Source organism: Somniosus microcephalus, chromosome 4, assembly GCF_052327205.1.
Source record: "Somniosus microcephalus isolate GS21.2 chromosome 4, FLI_Smic_1.0, whole genome shotgun sequence".
In the NCBI taxonomy this organism is placed as follows: Eukaryota; Metazoa; Chordata; class Chondrichthyes; order Squaliformes; family Somniosidae; genus Somniosus; species Somniosus microcephalus.
Window position 1 is genome coordinate 325,588,199 of NC_140990.1, and position 23,379 is coordinate 325,611,577.

The 23,379-nt window shown below is 48.2% G+C and overlaps 1 protein-coding gene across 1 annotated transcript in view; it reads left to right on the forward strand.

The window, feature by feature from the left end:
• LOC147120676 (contactin-associated protein-like 5) overlaps window positions 1-23,379 on the forward strand; it is a 665,277-nt gene that overhangs the window by 287,913 nt on the left and 353,985 nt on the right. Inside the window, exon 11 of the mRNA XM_085986858.1 lies at window positions 2,271-2,427. Coding sequence (XP_085842984.1) covers window positions 2,271-2,427 — 157 coding nt within the window. The remainder of the gene's footprint in view (window positions 1-2,270; window positions 2,428-23,379) is intronic.

Consider the following 23,379-nt stretch of genomic DNA (forward strand, 5'->3'; position numbering starts at 1 on the left):
GCTACCGTTCCCAGTTAAGACGTTTCAGAGAGAATTAGAAGAAGAAAGATATTAAAGGGCGCTGGGAAAAAAATGATTTCTATTCACACAGCACCTTTCACAACCTCAGGATGTCCCAAAGCACTTTGCAGCCAATGAAGTACTTTATGAAGTGCAGTTACTCTTATAGTGTAGGAAACGTGGCAGCTAATTTGTACGCAGCAAGCTCCCGCAAACAGCAATGTGATAATGACCAGATAATCTGTCTTTTTTTTAAGTGACGTTGCTCGAGGGATAAATATTGGCCAGGACATTGGGAATAACTCCTTGCTCTTCTTCAAAATAGTGCCATGGGATCTTTTGCGCCCACTTGAGAAAGCAGAAGGGCCTCGGTGTAACATCTCATCTGAAAGACTGCACCTCCGACAGTGCAGTACTCACTCAGTACTGCACTGGAGTGTCAGCCTGGATTTTGTGTTTTAGTCTCTGGAGTGGGTCGTAAACCTACAACCTTCTGACTTAGAGGTGAGAGTGCTATCCACGAGAGCCACAGCTGACACTGTAAAGAGCAGGGGAGTGGGATTGCAGTAGATGGCCTGGATTTTCCTCTGTTATAAAGTCCAGTGGTCTGGCAGTGAAGGAGGGAAAGTGGCTCCCTTCCTCCAACAGAGACCTCAGAAGCCTAACCCTTGACTGCCACGCTGCTTATAACCGATGGTGGGTGGGAAAACTGAACGATTTCCCTGCCTTCCCATCTGCAGTACCAGTAACTCCAGGTAATGGCAGAAGTGGTTGGCAGGCAATGCTGGGGCAGCGATGAGAGGCAGAGGGCCTGTCAGTGGCCCACCTTCCACTCCCATTACTTGATCAAAATAGGCCTCAGCTTATCAAGACGCCTTCATAACAATTGTGCCTATAATCTTTGTGGCAGTTCTGCTCGCTGTAGTGCTGCTTCCTCCTCTTTCTCTCACTGCAATAGTTAGCCCCACGATCGAAGCCAGAGAGCGTGGGGTCGACTTTGTTGGCCCGCATTGACGGGCCCCCTCTGAGCACCAGAGATACCGTCGGGAGCCCGCCCTCCATTTTGAATGAGCCACAACTCAGGAAATGGCAAGCTGAAGTCCCAGCCCCTCATCTGACCTCCTGTGGCCAACCCGCTCCAGAGAGAAATCCAGCCCGACAACTCCAATGCGGAGCGAGTGGTGGGTTGAACGGCCCCCTCTTCTATACTGAAATGTCTATGATACTATGGAAGCCTTCATGTATGCTGCACTGTACTTAACTAATGCTTTGATGTGCATCATAACCTCGGCCCCTATCATATATATATTTTTTATTATCCACACTTTTTGTTTGTGTCTTTTGTTCTTCTCTCCCACAGGGCAGCTGTCTTTCATTCTGCCAGCGCAATTCACACTTCACCTAGAGCCATCCTTTGATCCATTACCATCTCCTCTTGCCTTGAATATCTCTTAATGTCTCTTTACTTCTCCTGCCTTCCATCCTATCACAGACCTTCCCTTTTGTTCTTTCCTCCCCTCCCCCATTTCCCAGCCCCTAAACTTGCTTTAAAATCTGTTCCATTTCCTGCTTTTTTTCCAGTTCTGCCGAAAGGTCTTCGACCTGAAACGTTAACTCTGCTTCTCTCTCCACAGATGCTGCCCTGACCTGCTGAGTATCTCCAGTATTTTCTGTTTTTATTTCAGATTTCCAGCATCTGCAGTATTTTCTTTTTGTATTTGATGTGCATCAGTTTGGGTTGCCCTGGAGCCTCCAGGAATTGAAGATTAATCTCCTGGACACTGCAGCTAGCAAAACCCAGGAGAAAAATCATAGGGGACATTCAACAAATTGTGTGCTTCTTTTAAATTTTCTTTGATAACTTCTGTTTATTAGTAATTGGAGATGGGGGGGGTGGGAAATGGCTGTTTGACCGGCAGCCGAGAATCATCCACTCAGGTAACGAAGAATCTGTTCTCATTCCAACTGGCGTGGGAAGGCGGTGCTGCACTAGAATTGGGCAACCAGTCGACCAATGGCGGGAGCGCGGAGGCGGGCTGGTCGGCGGAGGGCTATCAGTGATGGAAACTCCGGGAATACACCAAGCAGAGTTAGCAAACCCAGGTGGCGGTTCAGAAACAGAAGCATTTTTTTTTTCTTTCTCAGGACTGTTATCAATCACCTTCATGAAAGCCCCCCACGGCGTAAAAGTAAATGAGAAGTTTACTAATGGGAAAAGCCCAGTAGTCCTGCCAGTTTTATTCTTGGTAATATTTTAAAGTTTCTTCCAGATGGGACACCGTTCACCTGGTGGATTGGGAGGACGAATGAAAAACAAACTTACTGGGGAGGTTCATCGCCTGGCGTTCAGAAATGTGCCTGCGGATTGGAGGAGAGCTGCCTGGATACCAAGTATCAGTGTAACTGCGATGCTGACAGAGATGAATGGTACTGTGATATTTATTTCTGAAGTAATGAATCATTTTATGTCATTTAACTGCAATTTTATTGTGCAAAATATGATTTACCTGAACTGTCTTGCTACTTCCACTACCCTCCACCATTTTAGCACTATTCTCGGCTTCAGTTGATTGTGTTTGTGATTTGATTAGACTTGTTAAAGTCTGGCTTAAAGATTACCCTGGAAGGTTAGGTGAAATGTGACTGTAGTAATAAATTTAGAATAGCCTGAGGCCTGCTGTTACCATAACAGCAGGTCTTACTGCACCGAAGTCAAAACTTGCTGACGAAATGCAACTTGCCCATTGTGTTGTCTTTACGTCGCATGCTTATTAAGGTTGCTAATAATCCAGAGTTAAATGATAAAGGAGAAAATTAACTTGATTCATTATGGTTGAAAGAACTGCACATTCAGCTTCTTAGCAGCTTCAACTTGGTAAAACATGAAAAGCAGAATGTTGAACGTGCCGGTTTTGAGGGCAATAGCAGGTATTGAGTGTGAGCAGAAGGAGGTGCAGTGAAGTGTCCCGTTGCGATTAGAGGAAAGCTTGTGCAATGAGGAAGGGAAAGATTGGTTGTGTTGGGGGGGAAAAGTGAGACTTGAAGTGGTGCCTTACCTTGGCAGTCCAGTAAGGTCATTAAATTGTTTTTTTTTGGTTCAGCAGCCAAGTCCTGGGAATTATGTTCCTGGCACTAACCTGCTCAGCCACCTCTCCCCATGCACGGTGACTAATTTGGCATGGTGCGGTCTGCCATCCGAGGGAAGCGGGACCTCCTTCCCGGCCCCGACCTGTTCAATAAGCGGCCAGTACCCGAAAATCGGAGTTCCTTGCCCGTCGACATCAATGGGAATCGAGGGATCTAGGGCTCGGGCGGGAAAGTGCTGAGGTCAAAGATCAGCCATGATCTAACTGAATGGCGGGGCCGGCTCGAAGGGCCAAGTGACCGATTCCTGCTCCTATTCCTTATGAACTCGTGATATTGTTGCTGTAAAAAAATGCAGTTTCCGCTCTCCACTACCGAAAACCCCACTTCCACTTTAATAGCTGCAGGCTTGTTTTAAGAAGGGGGCAGGCCCACCGGATTTCCTGCCCTCCCAAAACAGCGAGGTGCCTGAAAGCAACGCAAGGGAGGTCCGATCATGGAAAATGATGGGGCCGCCCACAGACACAACTGAAGGAGGACCGCAGATCCTCCACCCACCACTGCCTAATGTTCGCCATACATCTACAAGGCACAAGTAAGGCGTGTGATGGAATACTCTCCACTTGCCTGGATGAGTGCAGCTCCAACAACACTCAAGAAGCTCGACACCATCCAGGACAAAGCAGCCCGCTTGATTGGTACCCCATCCACCACCTTAAACATTCACTCCCTCCACCACCGGTGCACCGTGGCTGCAGTGTGTACCATCTACAAGATGCACTACAGCAACTCGCCAAGGCTTCTTCGGCAGCACCTCCCAAACCCGCGGCCTCTACCATCTAGAAGGACAAGGGCAGCAGGCGCATGGGAACACCACCATCTCCAAGTTCCCCTCCAAGTCACACACCATCCTGACTTGGAAATATATCGTCGATCCCTCATCGTCGCTGGGTCAAAATCCTGGAACTCCCTACCTAACAGCACTGTGGGAGTATCTTCACCACACGGACTGCAGCGGTTCAAAAATGTGGCTCACCACCACCTTCTCAAGGGCAATTAGGAATGGGCAATAAATGCTGGCCTTGCCAACAACAACCACATCCCATAAAACGAATTTTAAAAAACATGACTCTCGGACCTCTGTGTGTCACCAGCTCACTTCCTTCAGTCTCCTCTGCAAGTATCGAGACAGAATACTTGCTAAGCATTTCTGTGATTCTTTTATTTCACATGTCGGCCTGTTAATAATAAGAAAAAACTGCAATTGAAGAAGGAATAGCATTACCAAATATCAGCTATATGTTCTGCAGTGTAGATTGTTGATCAATATTTTTTTATATGACCCAGCGTAAAGAATAATCATAGAGTTCTGTAATGGTCAATAATATATTAATTGCCTCCACTGTAAATGGTGCTTGTATTGTTCATTATTACGTTGCAAGCTTTTTATTTTAATATGTTACTTGCACCAGTGAGCTTCCCCTCCGGCAGTTCAGGCTGCTGAATGTGTCACTGGCTGCCAAGGGAGAATCCGAAGCAATCAGGCTGCGGGCTCATTAGGTTGGTAATGTTTTGTGTTTTGTTTTTCATATTTGTTGACAAATGGATTTTTGTTTCAGCATCAGCAGAATGGACTTTTAACCCTTGGATGCCACTCATTACGAACCCATGAATGTTATACTGTAGCACGGCATAGCTGGATTCAAAAAGACAATCGTGGCCCAGTTGGCCCTTGTTGCTCTAAGTCAGAAGGTTGTGGGTTTCAAGTCCCACTCCAGAGACTATGAGCACAAAAATCTAGGCTGACACTTCCAGTGCAATACTGAGGGAGCATTTCACTGTTGGAGGTGCCATCTTTTGGATGAGACGTTAAACCGAGGCTCAGCCTTCTCTCTAAAGTGGCACTATTTCGAAGAGGAGCAAAGAAGTTCTCCCTGGTGTTCTGGCCAACAATTTTCCTTCAAGCACCACCACTAAAACAGTTTAGCTAGTCATTATTGCTATTTGTGGGATTGTGCTGTGTGAAAAATTATTTTCCGACATTACAACACTTCAAAAGCACTTCATTGGTTGTAAAGCACTTTGGGACATCCTGAGGTCATGAAAGGCGCTATATAACTTGACCCTAAATTCTGATCTGCTGAATTCAAACTTTCATTTCTAAATGGCTGCTACTTCTTTGAAAAGTTGCAAACCAGAAAAGGAGCAGGCGGGGGTGCAGTGGAGCTGCAATCAGTTCCTGATTTCTGATTGGCTGCTGAGGCCATAGGCTGGGAACAAGGCTCGAGTTCTGAAGGGTCATTTTCCAATTCCACACTGCTGGCAGTGAACCTTGTTCACTGGCCGTGCGGATTGGGATGGTTCTTGGTCCCCTGCCCACAATTTGCCTGACATGTACAGCTGGTCACTGGGACTCCTCGCTGACCAACGCAAACTCAGGAAACTGCGCCTCCAGCCTTTGCTTTGCTGCTACTGAAAATACTTTGAAAGCCTCAGTAACATTAACAACTAACGCTTGCACGTTTAAGGACACGGAGCCTTGCCAAGGGCCTACTCAAGAAAGCGGACTGTCCAGTTGCAAATCCAAAATAGCTGGCATACAAGCAAGACTAACACATACACCTATGACTGTTAAATGTTTAAACCTTTAATGGTCCTTTCTCGCCCTCAAGCCGTCACTTGCCATATCACCACTGTTCACCTGTGTGCCTGTCAGAACTTTGCTCTAAACAACTACTAAGTTGATGTTTAAGGTCCTTGAGGCCAATAATTTATTTTACTTTTTGTATTCGTTCTCAGATTCTATTTTATAAGGTTCATGCAAGTCACAGCTTCTAGAACTAGAGGAAGGCGTTGCCTGTAACAGACAGTCACGGCTCGTGTCTGTAGTGTATGTAACCTGTACCACCTTAAGAGGATACCTTAAGATGATGGACTACTTTTTGATGGCTCCTGTACATTGTAGTACCGGTGGTGACCACACCGGTATATAAACCCTGCGGAGCAAAGTGTATCCCAGTTCAGCCTTGACCCTCAATCACTAAAGACCTGTTTAATTACTTCTGTAGTCTGTGTCCTGTTATTCAGCATAACTACATTTGAAAACACAGACTCAACAGTGGCGACGAGTCTGATCTTACCTAGCGGCAGTTGCATCAAAGGAAGCTTCGCCCTCTGAAACGTGCGTTGAACAAGGACATCCACCCTCAACATCCTGCTGGGCACTGCATCGCACGGGAGGCCATCGGGAACCCGGGTTGGTTTCTGGCCACGAAGTCAAACATCAGTGAACATCCCTTCGACGACAGCGGCGGGTAAGCCCGATCGAGCGGCACGGGGGGAAAGTCGGCCGAGTTGTCAGTAAGAGAAGGGGAGGGTAACGACGAAAAGGGCGGAGAACACGACCGCAGCCGGTGTCAGGGGCCGGACTGCAATCGGGGCAGAGACGCGCAGCAGCCAGGAAAGCGTTTATGACCACAAGGACCGCGGGAGCAGCAGGGAACAAGAGCAGCAGCGTAGGGGAAAATAAAGGACCGCTGGGAGGCGAGAACGGCAACAGCGCGGTAATCGCCATTTTGAGTCGGCGGGGGAAGAAGACAAGCGCGGGAAAAGCCGCCAAGCGCGGGAAAAGCCACCAAGCGCGGGGAAAGCCGCCAAGCGTGGGAAGCCGCCATTTTGAAAAAATAAATAAATAAAATAATAATCATATCCGAAGGAAAGGAAACTCAACAAGGATGCCAAAAATGGGTAACATCACTGCTTTTGATAGCGATGTGGAAGATTGGGCCACTTATGTGGAACGCATCGAAGTTTACTGTACAATGAATGAGGTACCAGAGGATAAGAAAGCACTAACCCTATTAAACTCGATGGGTGCGAAGACGTACGGGTTATTAAGGAACCTTGTAACACCAGATAAACCGGTAGGAAAGAGTTTCGCGGATATTGTTACTATCCTGCAAGAGCATTTAAACCCCACGCCGCTGCTGATAGCGGAACAATTTAAATTCTACAAAAGAATTCAACTTAAAGAAGAAAGCAACGCTGAATTCTTAACCGAACTGCGCAAGTTATCAAAGTACTGTCAGTTCGGTACAGGACTAGCAGACGCACTGAGAGATAAGTTTGTGTGTGGGCTCCTAAGGGAAGGAACCCAGAAGTGACTGCTAGAGGAAAAGGATCTTACGCTGGACAAAGCTTTCAGCATTGCAGCATCGCACGAGGCAGCAGCACGAGGCGCTGCAGAGATACAGCAAAGGCCATTGGAATTCAGCACCAATGAAATGGCATTGGGCGCAGTAAAGTGCTATCGTTGCAGAAGGACAACGCATGACCAGAACCAGTGCTGGTTCAAAGATAAAGAATGCAGGCAATGTGGCAAACTTGGTCACATAGCAAGAGTATGTCGGTCAGGAAAGAAGACCAGCAGCAAAAAGTCGCTGCAGGAGAAGTACAAAAAAGTACACAAGGTGACAGAGAACAGTTCGGATGAACAGAAGATGGATTCAGACTCCAGCAGTAAGGAATTGGGTTGTCTAAAAATACATAATGTGGGTAACACAGCAGACCACCAAGCTATCTGGGTCATGCTTCGGATAGCAGGAGTCCAAGTGAAGATGGAATTGGACACTGGATCGGCATTAACGGTCATGAATAAGCAAGATTACAAAAGGTTATTCTCGCACATTCCCCTGAGGGATACGGAGATTGTATTAAAACATACACGGGGCAAATAGTATACCTCAAAGGAAAGATAAAAGTAAATGTGGTCTACAATGGTAAAGAAAGTCAGAACATGGACTTGTATGTGTTACCTGATGGAGGTCCGCCACTACTGGGACGGGAATGGATCCGGAGAATAAATGTGGACTGGCATTCCATACAAGCACTGACTGTAGATGCCTGTAAAGAGGACGACGTCAAACCTAAACGACTGTCCAAAATATTAGACGATGCTAAGGAGGTGTTCCAACGGGGACTGGGAACACTGAAAGGAATTACGGCAAACATCAAGGTTGAAGAACATGCAAACCCAAAATTTTTCAAAGCCAGACCGGTACCTTATGCGATACAACCTGCTGTGGAAGCAGAGCTGGAAGGGCTAGAACGTTAGGGAGTACTGTCCAAGGTGGACTGGAGCGAATGGGCCACACCCATTGTTCCTGTCATGAAGCGTTCATTGAGCAACAAGCCGGGGGAACCTGGGAAGGTTCGCATCTGTGGCGATTTCAAGATCACTGTTAATCCGGTTCTTTACACGGTGCAATATCCGCTTCCGCGGATTGAAGATATCTTCACTTCGCTGTCTGGCGGGAAACACTTCACCAAGATAGACCTGGCGCAGGCGTACCTACAGATGGAAGTTGATGAAGCGTCACACCAGTACCTCACGATCAACACACATAAGGGCTTATATCGGTATAATAGACTGGTTTTTGGAGTGGCATCGGCCCCAGCGATTTGGCAAAGGGCCATGGAGCAGGTATTGCAGGGAATTCCAGGCACACAATGCTACCTGGACGACATCCTGATTACAGGAGATGATGATAAGGATCACCTCGCGAATTTGGAGCAGGTGCTCACCAGATTGAAAGAATATGGGCTCAGAGTTAATCGCCAGAAATGTGAGTTCTTTCAAAAGCGAATCTCGTACTGCGGCCACGTCATTGACCAGGAGGGGCTCCATAAGTCACCTGACAAAATCGAAGCTGTTGTGAAAGCTCCTGCTCTGGAAAATGTATCCCAGTTGAGGTTGTTCCTTGGGTTGGTTAACTATTACCACAAGTTTCTTCCGAATTTATCCACGGTGTTACACTCGCTGAACACTCTTTTGCAAATGGGAATACCATGGAAGTGGAGCGATGATTGTAAGCGGGCTTTTCAAAAGAGCAAGGCACTGATCACCGCTAAGGAAGTGTTGGCCCACTTTAACCCAACGCTGCCTATTCGCTTAGCTTGTGATGCTTCTCCATATGGTATCGGGGCAGTGCTCTCACATAAGTTTCCAAATGGCTCGGAAAGGCCAGTCGCGTTCGCATCCAGATCATTGACCTCCGCAGAGCGCAACTATGCTCAGATAGATAGGGAGGCTCTCAGCCTCGTGTGGGGTGTTAAGAAATTTAACCATTACCTGCAAGGCCAAAAGTTTACGCTGCTGACAGATCACCAGCCGTTGGTTTCCATTTTCAACCCTAAGAAGGGTGTTCCGGTAATGACGGCGGAGGCTTCAGAGATGGTCCCTTTTCCTAGGGGCACATCAATATGATATCGAATTCAAAGGTACAAAGCAACATGGTAATGCTGATGGGCTGTCGCGCCTGCCACTACCTACAGCGGAAGAGGCACCGGCAGTTGACCCTGTCGAGATATTTCACTCGACCATCATCGAATGCTTACCAGTCACCAATGCGGGTATTGAGAGAGAGACCCGAAATGACCCGACACTGTCTCGGGTCTACGACTTGACAGTGAAGGGATGGCCAGCACATGGCGACCCACTGTCACCAGCATTCTCAGCCAGACGAGAACAGCTGTCCGTATGTCAAGGAACATTGATGTATGGAACAAGGGTGATTATTCCTCCTAAATTAAGGGAGAGAGTTCTGAAGGAATTGCATGAAGGTCATCTGGGGGAGTCAAGGTGAAAAGCCTTGTTAGGGCTTATGTGTGGTGGCCGGGTATCGACAAATAAATAGAGGATCTGACTAAAAGCTGCTCAGGGTGCCAAAAAGTTCAAAATGCATCTCCAATTGCACCGCTGCATCCGTGGGAATGGCCTTCAACCCCATGGCAACGTATGCATATCGACTTTGCAGGTCCATTCATGGATTCCATGTTTTTGATAGCAGTAGATGCACATTCTAAATGGCCAGAAGTGATTAAGATGTCGACCACTACCTCTGAGAAGACGATCGCAGTTCTAAGAACCATATTTGCAAGGAATGGGTTGCCGGAACAAATATGTTCAGACAACGGACCACAGTTCGTGTCAGAAGAATTCCAGAAATTCATGAAAAAGAATGGGGTGAAACACTATATGCCCCATATCATCCGGCTACAAATAGGTTGGCCGAGAGATTTGTACAAACGTTCAAAAAGGCGATAAAGGCCATGAGCGAAGACCATATTCCACTACAACACAAGGTGGACAATTTCCTGATGGCATATCGAAACGCCACGCATGCAGTGACAAATCAAAGCCCTGCCATAATGTTCTATAACAGGAGGTTGCGGTCCCGGTTGGATTTGTTAAAACCCAATGTGCGAAGGGAAGTCGAAAACAAGCAATTCCAGCACGTAAATAGCAAGGCCACTCGAAGTTTCGAAATAGGACAACCAGTGTTGGCCAGGGACTATAGGGATGATAAATGGCAATCCGGAACAATTCGTGCCCGACAAGGACCCTTGATGTACACGGTAGACGTTGGAGAGAACGTAATACGACGTCATGCTGACCAACTTGTGGAATCGAGAACAAGGGTCGACCCCATGTCTACGGCAGAGACACCAGTTGAAGAAGTTATTGAGCCTGTAGCATCTACCTCAGACTCGAACGTACATGATGATGTTCAATCCATAGGAGATCAAATGGATGAGTCACCCTAGCAACGAGAACCAGAGACCCCTGAAAGGCGTTATCTGGCCCGGATAAGGAGGCCTCCTCAGAGACTGAATCTTTGAACAGTTTTGTGTGAAAATTGTATATATGTTATCCATGTAATGTTTAATTTGGGGTGTACACTGTTAAGCTAAAAGGGGAGGAATTGTAGTGTATGTAACCTGTACCACCTTAAGAGGATACCTTAAGGTGATGGACTACTTTTTGATGGCTCCTGTACATTGTAGTACCGGTGGTGACCACACCGGTATATAAACCCTGCGGAGCAAAGTGTATCCCAGTTCAGCCTTGACCCTCAATCACTAAAGACCTGTTTAATTACTTCTGTAGTTTGTGTCCTGTTATTCAGCATAACTACATTTGAAAACACAGACTCAACAGTGTCTCTGGCAGTGTCTGGTGAAACACACTGTGTGAGATCCGCCAGCAAATGTTTGGAGGTATAACGGAAAGATGCTTTATGCAGTTGGCAAAACTGAGAATGGCTTAAAAATTAACCAAAAATAAAGGCAAAGATAGAATTTACCATCAGCCGGCATTTCCTCCTCTCTTCATTCCTGTGGGAGATCTAATGATGCAGATGCATTGGGATGGGAACAGAAAAGGTCCAATGTGTCAGTTCCTATTTCTCTTACCTCAAATCTATCTTTGCTTTTGGGCTTAAAAGGTCACTAATAGGCAGAAATCCACAGGGAACGAGTCCATTCCTGATCTAGACTGAGGCAGCAGGACAATTAGTAACTGGATAGCGACTTATGCAACTGACCTCACCTGTAGGTGAAGTAGAAATTTATGGTGAGGATGCACCAAAGAACTTTACTCAATATGCATTAGGGTCCAAACTCATTGATGGCCACATCAAGGGAAAACCAAGAGAGCACACCATTGGACCAGTCACATAAACACGATGGCTACAAGAGCAGGTCAGAGGCTGGGAATTCTGAGGCGAATAACTCACTTCCTGACTCCCCAAAGCCTTTCTACCAACTACAAGGCACAAGTCAGGAGTGTGATGGAATTCTCTCCACTTGCCTGGATGAGTGCAGCCCCAACAACACTCAGGAAGCTCAACACCATCCAGGACAAAGCAGCATACTTCATCGGCACCCCATCCACCACTTTCAACATTCACTCCCTCCACCATGGCTGCAGTGTGTACCATCTACAAGGTGCACTGCAGCAACTCACCAAGGCTTCTTCGGCAGCACCTCCCAAACCCGCGACCTCTTCCACCTAGAAGGACAAGGGCAGCAAGTGAATGGGAACACCACCACCTCCAAGTTCCCCAGTAAGTCACACACCATCTTGACTTGGATATATATCGGCCGTTCCTTCATCGTCGCTGGGTCAAAATCCTGGAACTCCTGACCTAACAGCATTGTGGGAGTACCTTCAGCACACAGACTGCAGCGGTTTGAAAGGTGGCTCACCACCACCTTCTCAAGGGAAATTAGGGATGGGCAATAAATGCTGGCCTTGCCAACGACACCCACATCCTGTGAATTAATAAATAAAATGTAAAATTATTTCAATGCATTCCTGGCTGGACTCCCACATTATACCCTACGTAAACTTGAAGTCATCCAAAACTTGGCTGCCCGTGTCCTAAGTCACACCAAGTCCCGTTCACCCATCACCCCTGTGCTCGCTGACCTATTGTGGTAAACCACTGTCGTTCACTGTGTTCACTATTGTTGTTGTTGTTGTTGTTGTTGTCATTCACTCTTGTTTCACTGTTATGCCTGACTATGCCTCAGCTGACTCCGCCCCTGGCTACCTGGTATAAGGGCGGCCGCATGGCAGCTCTCTGGCATTCGGTCGTCCACTAGAGGCGTAGTCCTGATCTGTTTGAAGTGCAATTCAGTAGTTAATAAAAGCCTGTCATTCTGAACTCTGCTCAGCCTTTTATTAGGATTGATAGCGCATCAATTTTATTAACTACTGACAAAAAAAAAATAATAACGATGCTGCAGATACTTAAGATCAAGTGCCTGGAACTCGACCCGCAAGAACCGGACTCGACTGCTAAGTTCTCGCACTGGCTGAACTGTTTTGAGTCCTTTCTGGCTGCATCCGGCGAGACCGTCGCCACCGACGCCGCCAAGCTCAGGGTGCTGAATTCTAAAGTAAACCACCGAGCTTTTGCCCTTATCCGGGACGCTACGAGCTACCAGGGGGCTATCAACATTTTGAAGGAGCAATATGCACGCCCGGTCAACTATGTTTACGCAAGACATCTCCTGGGGTCTCGCAAACAACAGCCCGGGGAACCCACAGAAGCATACATACGGGCGCTGAAGGAACTTGGCCGAGCCTGCGAATGCAAGCAAGTATCAGCCACGGAACATACATAGGAGGTCATCCGGGACGCCCTCGTTGCGGGCCTCAGGTCCACTCACACACGGCAGCGACTGCTGGAAAGTAGCGAGCTCGACCTGAAGAAGGCGATTTCACTTACCCTTTCGTTGGACGTAGCCCATCAGAACATGGAGGCCTACTCCCCGGACCGCGTGGCCGCCTCGTGGATATCGCAGCCGCCGCCATCTTGGGACGCGGCGCCGCCCCGGGCCCCGGCCCCAACTGCTGCAGCGATGTCCCGCCCGAGCCAGAAATGTTATTTCTGTGGCCAAACCAAACACCCCAGGGCGCGCTGCCCGGCGAAAAACGCGGTCTGCTCTGCCTGCGGTAAGAAGGGACACTACGCTGGCGTCTGCAGAAGCCAGAAGACCCCTACCTCCAGCAGCACCGCGTGCGATTCGTGGGAGCGGCCATCTTGACTTCCTCCAGCCTCGTGGGGATCGGGATCGTCATGGGCGCCGCCATTTTGTCCTTCTTCTCCGACGCCGCCATTTTGTCCGCCATTTTGCCAACGGGCCCCCGACTCACCCACCGCCTCACCGGGGTTCTACAGCGACGCTCCCGACTCCACAGCGGCCTCCATTACGCTGGACCAATCCAGACCCCATCAGCTAGCCAGGTCCACGATGGACATCCAGGTAAATGGCCGCGCCACAACTTGCCTTTTTGATTCCGGGAGCACGGAGAGCTTCATACACCCTGATACGGTACGGCATTATTCCCTCTCGGTCCGGCCAACACGCCATCGGATCTCCATGGCCTCAAAATCTCACTCAGCAGACGTCGGCGGCTACTGCGTAGTGACCCTCTCGGTGAAGGGCTCCGTTTATAAAAATGTAAAGCTATTCGTCCTGCCACATCTCTGCGCTGCCGTTCTGCTGGGGTTGGACTTTCATTGTCACTTTAAGAGTGTCACCTTGACATACGGTGGACCTCTTCCCCCGCTCACTGTCTGCAACCAGCAGTTTTTAAATTGCCCGCCGCGCCCCACCTGTAGTCTCTCCACCCTCAAAATCACACCCCCCCCCCCTGTTCGCTAACCTCACCCGCGACTGCAAGCCTATCGCCACAAAGAGCAGGCGATACAGCACCGGGGACAGATCCTTCATAAGATCTGAGGTGACGCGGCTCCTGAAAGAGGGGATTATTGAGGATAGTACCAGCCCCTGGCGAGCTCAGGTGGTAATCGTTAAGACCGGCAACAAGCAGCACCTGGTCATCGACTACAGCCAGACTATCAACAAGTACACCCAGTTGGACGCATACCCTCTCCCCCGCATAGCCGACATGGTTAATAAGATAGCGCAATATCACGTTTTCTCGACCACTGACCTCAAGGCAGCATACCACCAAATCCCTATCCGCCCTGAGGACCGCCAGTACACAGCTTTCAAGGCATACGGCCGTCTTTTTCACTTCCTCAGGGTTCCTTTTGGCGTCACCAACGATGTCTCCGTCTTCCAGAGGGAGATGGACCGGATGGTCGACGAGAATGCGTTACAGGCCACGTTTCCCTACCTGGACAACGTGACCATCTGCGGCCATGATCTGCAGGACCATGACGCCAATCTTGATAAGTTCCTTTGCACGGCCCAACTCCTAAACCTCACGTACAACAAGGAAAAGTGCATATTCCGCACAGCCCGCCTCGCTATCCTTGGTTGCGTGGTGGAACACGGAGTCATCGGTCCTGACCCTGACCGGATGCGCCCATTGATGGAACTTCCCCTGCCCCACTGTCTCAAGGCCCTCAAAAGGTGCCTGGGCTTCTTTTCCTATTACGCCCAGTGGGTCCCTCATTATGCGGACAAAGCCCGTCCACTTATCAAGTCCACTTCTTTCCCCCTGACGGCGGAGGCCCGCTCAGCCTTTCACCGTATAAAAGATGACATTGCCAAGGCCACCATGCACTCGGTAGACGAGTCCATCCCCTTCCAGGTGGAGAGCGATGCATCCGACTTTGCCCTGGCCGCTACCCTTAACCAGGCGGGAAGACCCGTGGCCTTTTTTTCACGAACCCTCCAGGGCTCCAAACTCAGACACTCCTCTGTGGAAAAAGAGGCCCAGGCCATTGTGGAGGCGGTGCGCCACTGGCGGCACTACCTGGCTGGAAAACGATTTACCCTGCTTACTGACCAACGTTCAGTCGCTTTCATGTTCAACAACAAGCAGAGGGGCAAAATCAAAAATGACAAGATTTTGAGGTGGAGAATTGAACTTTCCACCTACAATTACGACATTTTGTACCGGCCCGGGAAACTCAACGAACCCTCAGATGCTCTATCGCGAGGCACATGCGCCACCGCGCAGATCGATAGACTACGGGGCCTCCACAACGACCTCTGCCACCCGGGGGTCACCAGGTTCTTCCACTTCATCAAGGCCCGCAACCTGCCTTACTCCATCGAGGAGGTCAGGACCATGACCAGGAGCTGCCCAGTCTGTGCAGAGTGCAAGCCGCGCTTCTATATGCCTGACAGAGCAAACCTGATCAAGGCCACCCGCCCTTTTGAGCGCCTGAGTGTCGACTTTAAAGGGCCCCTCCCCTCCTCTGACCGTAATGTGTACTTCCTCAACATAGTTGATGAGTACTCCCGTTTCCCTTTCGCCATCCCCTGCCCGGACATGACCACCGCTACGGTCATTAAATGCCTGCACAACCTCTTTGCTCTGTTCGGTTTTCCCAGCTATATTCATAGCGACCGGGGCTCGTCCTTCATGAGTGACGAACTCCGTCAGTACCTGCTCATGAGAGGTATTGCCTCAAGCTGGGCCACCAGCTACAACCCCCGGGGGAACGGACAGGTTGAAAGAGAGAACGCGACGGTCTGGAAGGCGGCCCTCCTAGCCTTAAAATCTAGGGGCCTTCCAACCTCCCGTTGGCAGGATGTCCTACCTGATGCGCTCCACTCCATCCGGTCACTGCTGTGTACTGCCACCAACGCCACCCCCCATGAGCGAATGTTCGTTTTTCCCCGGAGGTCCACATCTAGTACCTCACTACCACACTGGCTGACGTCCCCACGGCCCGTCCTGCTGAGGAAGCATGTAAGGTCCCACATAACGGCTCCCCTGGTAGAGAAGGTTCACCTCCTCCATGCCAACCCCCAGTACGCCTATGTGGCATACTCGGACGGGCGGGAGGATACAGTCTCCATTAGAGATCTGGCACCCTCGGGGTCCACTGACCCGTCACCATTGCCCTCCACCACGACCCCCTTCGACACGGCCCAAAATTCAGTAGACCCAATTCTCACCCCTGTCCATTCCACCCCAGTAGACGGCATGCCGCGACCCCAGGACCAGCCGGAGTCCACTCACCCACCCAACACCAAAGGGGACGATACGCCGGTGCTCGACCCCGTTCAAGACGCGTCGTTGGAAGCTGTACCATCGCAACCGTCGCCACGAAGATCTCGACGGCAAACGAGGCCGCCCGACAGACTCGCCTACTCGAACTTTTGATACACTTCACCCCGCCGGACTTAATTTTAAACGAGGGGTGAATGTGGTAAACCACTGTCGTTCACTGTGTTCGCTATTGTTGTTGTTGTTGTTGTTGTTGTTGTCGTTCACTCTTGTTTCACTGTTATGCCTGACTATGCCTCAGCTGACTCCGCCCCTGGCTACCTGGTATAAGGACGGCCGCATGGCAGCTCTCTGGCATTCGGTCGTCCACTAGAGGCATAGTCCTGATCTGTTTGAAGTGCAATTCAGTAGTTAATAAAAGCCTGTCGTTCTGAACTCTGCTCAGCCTTTTAGTAGGATTGATAGCGCATCACCTATATTGGCTCCTGGTTAAACAGTACCTCAATTTCAAAATGTTCATCCTTGTTTTCAAATCCCTCCTTGGCCTCACCCCTCCCTATCTCTGTAATCTCCTTCAGCCCCACAACCCCCCGAGAGAGCTGCCCTCTTGAGCTTCCCTGATTATAATCACTCAACCATTGGTGGCCGTGCCTTCTGTTGCCTGGGCCCTAAGCTCTGGAATTCCCTGCCTAAACCTCTCCGCCTCACTACCTCTCTTTCCTCCTTTTAGACGCTCCTTAAAGCCTATCTCGTTGACCAAGCTTTTGGCCACTTGCTCTAATTTCTCCTTAGGTGGCTCGGTGTCAAATTTTTTGTCTTAAAACGCTCCTGCGCAGCGTCTTGGGATGTTTCACTACGTTAACGGTGCTACAGAAATACAAGTTGTTGTTGTTGTAATCTTTGAAGCAACAACAGGAGCTGCAGGAAGCGTGGAGCATTTTATTGCAACACTCAAGAGACGTTTCTGTTGCTTGCACAATGTCCATATTGGTCCAAAGGTTGAATGCCGTCACACAGAGTCAGGAGGATTGGACTAGGGACGAGATTATCTATGATGACTAACTTAGTACCTGAGTTAGTAATGTGAAATGCAACGACCAAGGACTAGGACCTCATGGTGAACCTGAAGAAAGAGGAGGGTATCTCTCCTAGCGCTGAAAAGAATCACACTTGGAAAAAAGAAAGCATACAACTTGGATGTTATTGGTTTTGAATTCAAATGAACCATCTTTAATAAAGTCATACCACAGTGAATAGTAATCATTTAATACCACCCATTGGCAGGGACTGAAATTAGGAGAACTATTTCACAGGGATTTGGTGAGCTTACAGTAAAGCTGTCCATTTGAAAAAAAAGAACAAAAAAAACTGCGCAAAGTCTATACCCAGTCAGCAGTTTCCTCAAGAGTGGACAAGACATGCAGGGTTCCCAACCCAGTTTAAAACTAGATTAACAATTCTACAACTCAACAACAACAACTTGCATTTATATAGCGTCTTTATAGTCCCAAGGCGCTTCACAGGAGTGTTATCATACAAAATTTGACACCGCACCGGACCACCGGAGATATTAGGGCAGATGACCTAAAGCTTGGTCAAAGAGGTAGGTTTTACGGAGCGTCTTAAAGGAGGAAAGAGAGGTCAAGAGGCAGAGAGGTTTAGGGAGGGAATTCCAGAGCTTAGGGTACAGGCAGTTGAAGGCGTGGCCACCAATGGTAGAGCAATTAAAATCGGGGATGCTCAAGAGGCCAGAACTGGTGGAGCGCAGAGATCTCGGAGGGTTGTGGGGCTGGAGGAGTTTACAGAGATAGGGAGGGGAGAAGCCAAGGAGGGATTTGAAAACATGGATGAGAATTTTATACTTGAAGTGTTGCTGAACTGGGAGGCAATGTAGGTCAGCGAGCACAGGGGAGATGGGTGAGCAGGACATGGTGCGAGTTAGGGGACGGGCAGCAAAAGTTTGGATGGCCTCAAGTTAATAATAACTCAGTTCATGGTATCATATCGTATTAGGTCTAGACCAGAATTTATAAATCTTCTCAAAGGCGATCACAGAATCTGATATTCCTAGTTAGGAAGTCCTGGATGGATTCACAATAGATGCCAGGAAACATAACAAGTGGAGAAAATGTCTCTGCTTGCAGGAGAGTCCAAAGAGATGAGAGGCTGAGGGGTGACCTAATAGAGGCCTTTAAAATTATGAATGGTTTTGGTCGAGTAAATGTAGAGAAAATGTTTCTGCTTTTGGAGGAGACTAAAGCTAGGGGATCATACGATGAGAATTATCACTGGTACGCTTTTATCGGCACCAGCACCTTGGCAGCCCGTGCTTGCAAACATCACACCACCACACCTACTCCGTGATAATGCAGTCTCCAGAGAATACCACCGCTAAACCAGCAAAGACATGCCGATCTAGGCTGACTTGAACAACCTACCACCAACCCATCTCAAATCTAGAAGGCCATTTTGGACAGTCGCTGAAGCCCTTCAGCGATCTCCCCTCAGCCTTGATGACCCATGGTGAAATGCTTGGAAGAACTGCGACATACGGAATGGGTTCCTTATAGTGGACCCCACAGTACAACCTGAAGGATGAAATATTCTTCGCAAACAGTGGACAACCATCAACCGCCTCAGAACCGGTCATGGTAGATGCTGCCAACTTCTCCATTGATGGAAAATTAAAGCATCCATATCATGCAACTGTAGAACTCCTAATCAGACCCTGGAGCACATCATTGGGCACTGCCCTCAGAGGAAATTCGCAGGCAGCCTACAAGATATCCGTGATGTTACACCGGAAGCTTTGGCCTGAATATCTGACTTAGGTATTGACATTTAATTTGTTTTGCTACTGCCATATGAAAGAAGAAGAATATAAGATAGTCACTAATAAATCTAATAAGGAATTCAGGAGAAACTTCTTTACTCAGAGTGGTGAGAATGTGGAACTCGCTACCACAAGGAGTAGTTGAGGTGAATAACATCGATGCATTTACAGGGAAGCTAGATAAGTACACGAGGGAGAAAGGAATAGAAGGTTATGTTGATAAGGTGAGATAAAGTGAGGTGGGAGGAGGCTCGTGAGGAGCATCAGCATCGGCATAGACCAATTGGGCTGAATGGCCTGTTTCTGTGCTGTAAAATTTGATGTAATTAATTCTATAAATTAGCTGGAAGAGGGCGCAGCGCAGCCGCCGGGTGGGGGAGATCGGGTGCCAAGAGGCATACATATGAACATAGGAACATACGAACATATGAATTAGGAGCAGGAGTAGACCACTCGAGCCTGCTCCGCCATTCAATAAGATCATGGCTGCTCTGATTACTCAACATTCCCGCCTACCCCCGATAACCTTTCACCCCCTTGCTTATCAAGAATCTACCTACCTCTGCCTTAAAAATATTCAAAGACTCTGCTTCCACCGCCCTCTGAGGAAGAGAGTTCCAAAGACTCCCGACCCTCTGTGAGAAAAAAATTCGCCTCATCTCTGTCTTATATGGGCGACCCCTTATTTTTAAACAGTGACCCCTAGTTCTAGATTCTCCCACAAGAGGAAACATCCTCTCCACATCCACCCTGTCCAGACCACTCAGGATCTTATATGTTTCAATCAAGTCACCTCTTACTCTTCTAAACTCCAGCGGATACAAGCCTAGCCTGTCCAACCTTTCCTCATAAGACAACCCGCCCATTCCAGGTATTAGTCTAGTAAACCTTCTCTGAACTGCTTCCAATGCATTTACATCCTTCCTTAAATAAGGAGACCAATGCTGTACACAGTGCTCCAGATGTGGTCTCACCAATGCCCTGTATAATTGAAGCATAACCTCCCTACTTTTACGTAGAAACATAGAAGATAGGAGCAGGAGTAGGCCATTCGGCCCCTCGAGCCTGCTCTGCCATTCAATGCGATCATGGCTGATCATCCAAATTCAGTACCCTGTCCCTGCTTTCTCCCCATATCCCTTGATCCGTTTAGCCTTAAGAAATATATCCAACTCCTTCTTGAATATATTTAATGAATTGGCCTCTACTGCCTTCTGTGGAAGAGAATTCCACAGGTTCACCACTCTCTGGGTGAAGAAATTCCTCCTCATCTCTGTCCTAAATGGCTTACCCCTTATCCTTAGACCGTGACCCCTGGTTCTGGACTCCCCAACCATCGGGAACATCTTTCCTGCATCTAGTCTGTCTAGTCCTGTTAGAACTTTATAAGTTTCAATGAGGTCCCCTCTCATTCTTCTAAACTCCAGTGAGTACAAGCCCAATCGACTCAATCTCTCCTCATACGTCATTCCTGCCATCCCAGGTATCAGCCTGGTGAATCTTCGCTGCACTCCTTCCATGACAAGAACATCCTTCCTCAGATAAGGCAACCAAAACTGCACACAATACTCAAGATGTGGTCTCACCAAGGCCCTGTACAACTGCAGCAAGACATCCTTGTTCCTGTACTCAAACCCTCTCGCTATGAAGGCCAACATACCATTTGCCTTCTTAACCGCCTGCTGCACCTGCATGCTTACCTTCAGCGACTGGTGCACAAGGACGCCCAGGTCCCGTTGCACTTCCCCTTCTCCCAATCTATTGCCATTCAGGTAATAATTGGCCTTCTTGTTTTTGACACCAAAGTGGATAACCTCGCATTTATCCACATTATATTGCATCTGCCATGCTTCTGCCCAATTACCCAACCTGTCCAAATCATACTGGAGTGTCTCGGCATCCTCCTCACAGCACACACGCCCACCCAGCTTTGTGTCGTCTCCAAACTTGGAGATATTACATCTAGTTCCCTCGTCCAGATCATTAATATATATTGGAATAGCTGGGGTCCAAGGACCGATCCCTGCGGTATCCCACTAGTCACTGCCTGCCACTCAGAAGAAGAGCCATTTATTCCAACTCTTTGCTTTCTGTCTGCCAACCAGTTCTCTATCCAAGTCAGTACCTTGCCCTCAATCCCATGTGCCTTAACTTTACACACTAATCTCTTATGCGGGACCTTATCGAAAGCCTTTTGAAAGTCCAAATACACCACATCCACTGGTTCTCCCTTATCTATTTTACCAGTTACATCCTCAAAAAATTCCAGTAGATTAGTCAAGCACGATTTACCTTTTGTAAATCCATGTTGACTTTGTCCGATCTGGTCACTGTTTTCCAAGTGCTCTGCTATTACATCTTTTATAATGGACTCTAGCATTTTCCCTACTACTGATGTCAGGCTTACCGGTCTGTAATTCCCCGTTTTCTCTCTACCACCTTTTTTGAACAGTGGGGTAACATTAGCTACCTGCCAATCCATGGGTACTGTTCCAGAGTCTATTGAATTTTGGAAGATGACCAGCAATGTGTCTTCTATTTCTAGGGCCACTTCCTTAAGTACCCTAGGATGTAGATTATCGGGCCCTGGGGATTTATCGGCCTTCAATCCCGTCAATTTCTCTAACACCATTTCCCTACAAATATTGATTTCTATCAGTTCCTCCCTTTCATTAGATCCTATGTTCCCGACATCTCTGGGAGGTTATTTGTGTCTTCCTTTGTGAAGACAGAAATAAAGTATGTATTTAATTGGTCTGCCATTTCTTTGTTCCCCATTATAAATTCCCCTGATTCTGACTGCAAGGGACCTATGCTTGACTTCACCAATCTTTTTCTCTTCACATATCTATAAAAGCTTTTACAGTCAGTTTTTATGTTCCGTGAAAGTTTACTCTCATACTCTATTTTCCCCCTCTTAATTAATCCCTTTGTCCTCTTTTGTTGAATCCGAAACTGCTCCCAATCCTCAGGTTTACTGCTTTATCTGGCCAATTTATATGTCCTCTCCTTGGATCTTATGTTATCCCTAATTTCCCTTGTTAGCCACGGTTGTATTCAATTCTCCTCGTAATAAACAATAACATTCTATTAGCTTTCCTAATTACTAGCTTCCAGGTAAGTGGCGAGGAGGGTCTCCGGAAAGGGAATGGGGGGGGGGGGAGATCGAGGGGGAGTACAGGCCAGGGGAGGTCAGAGGTGAGGGAGGCACTCCTACTCCTCCTGACCCCAAAATGAAATTACCTGGAGGGCCTCTTTGTCCTTCCCACCAGCTGCCCACCTGCTTCAGCCTGGGTGGAAAGTCGCGATGGCTTCCTCGCTCTGCCTTCAGTGAAATGCCCTTGGGATCTTATTGAGTGTGTGTACCCGCCCTCTCCCCATCTCCCTTTCTGTCAACCATCTATTCTTAAATGAAGAACAGTAGTTTTCGGCATATACTGGCCCAGAGCCAGTAACCCACAGACGTGCTGTTTACAACGGACTTTGTTGAAAGCTGAGGTGATTTTTAATGACTGCATTTTAATAAATGACACAATTACATTTAATAAGATGTGGTTCAGTCTTTTAATTCTGGATAATTGAATTACAGCCTTTTGATATACTCTAGAATAAGTGTATTATTGATTTCTGTGGAGCTATGACCTTCATCAGTACTGTTTCATTGAGATGTGACAATTACTTCATTCAGGTGTCTGTATGCAGATGTGTATGTGTATTTGATATGTGTATGTACTGTTCCCACGACTGTCATTTTCATGGTTAGACACAGAAGCTGCAATTAAGCATATTGATTATTGATGTAACTACAACAAGCCTCTCAGAGCTGTGCCACAAACCCCCCATTCAATCCCATGTTGTTGGTTGACTAACCAGTGGGCTATTGCTCTATAATAAAAACAGAAAATCCCTTGCCGCCTCGGGTCAGCGGGTCCCAGTGCGGGGCGGGTACCTGCCTCCCTTGAAACTTACATGGAGGCGGGTTTTGGGCGGGATGGTGTCAGGACCCCCAAATTCGGGATTTCCCCCCCCTGCCCCCACACACCTGAAACCCCGCCTCACGGCACAGTGAAAATCTACCCTAACGTTTCAGGTCGATGACCCTTCGTCAGAACTGGAAAAAGCTGGAGATGGAACAGGTTTTTAAGCAAGTGCAGGGGCAGGGCAAGGGGGGAGGGGA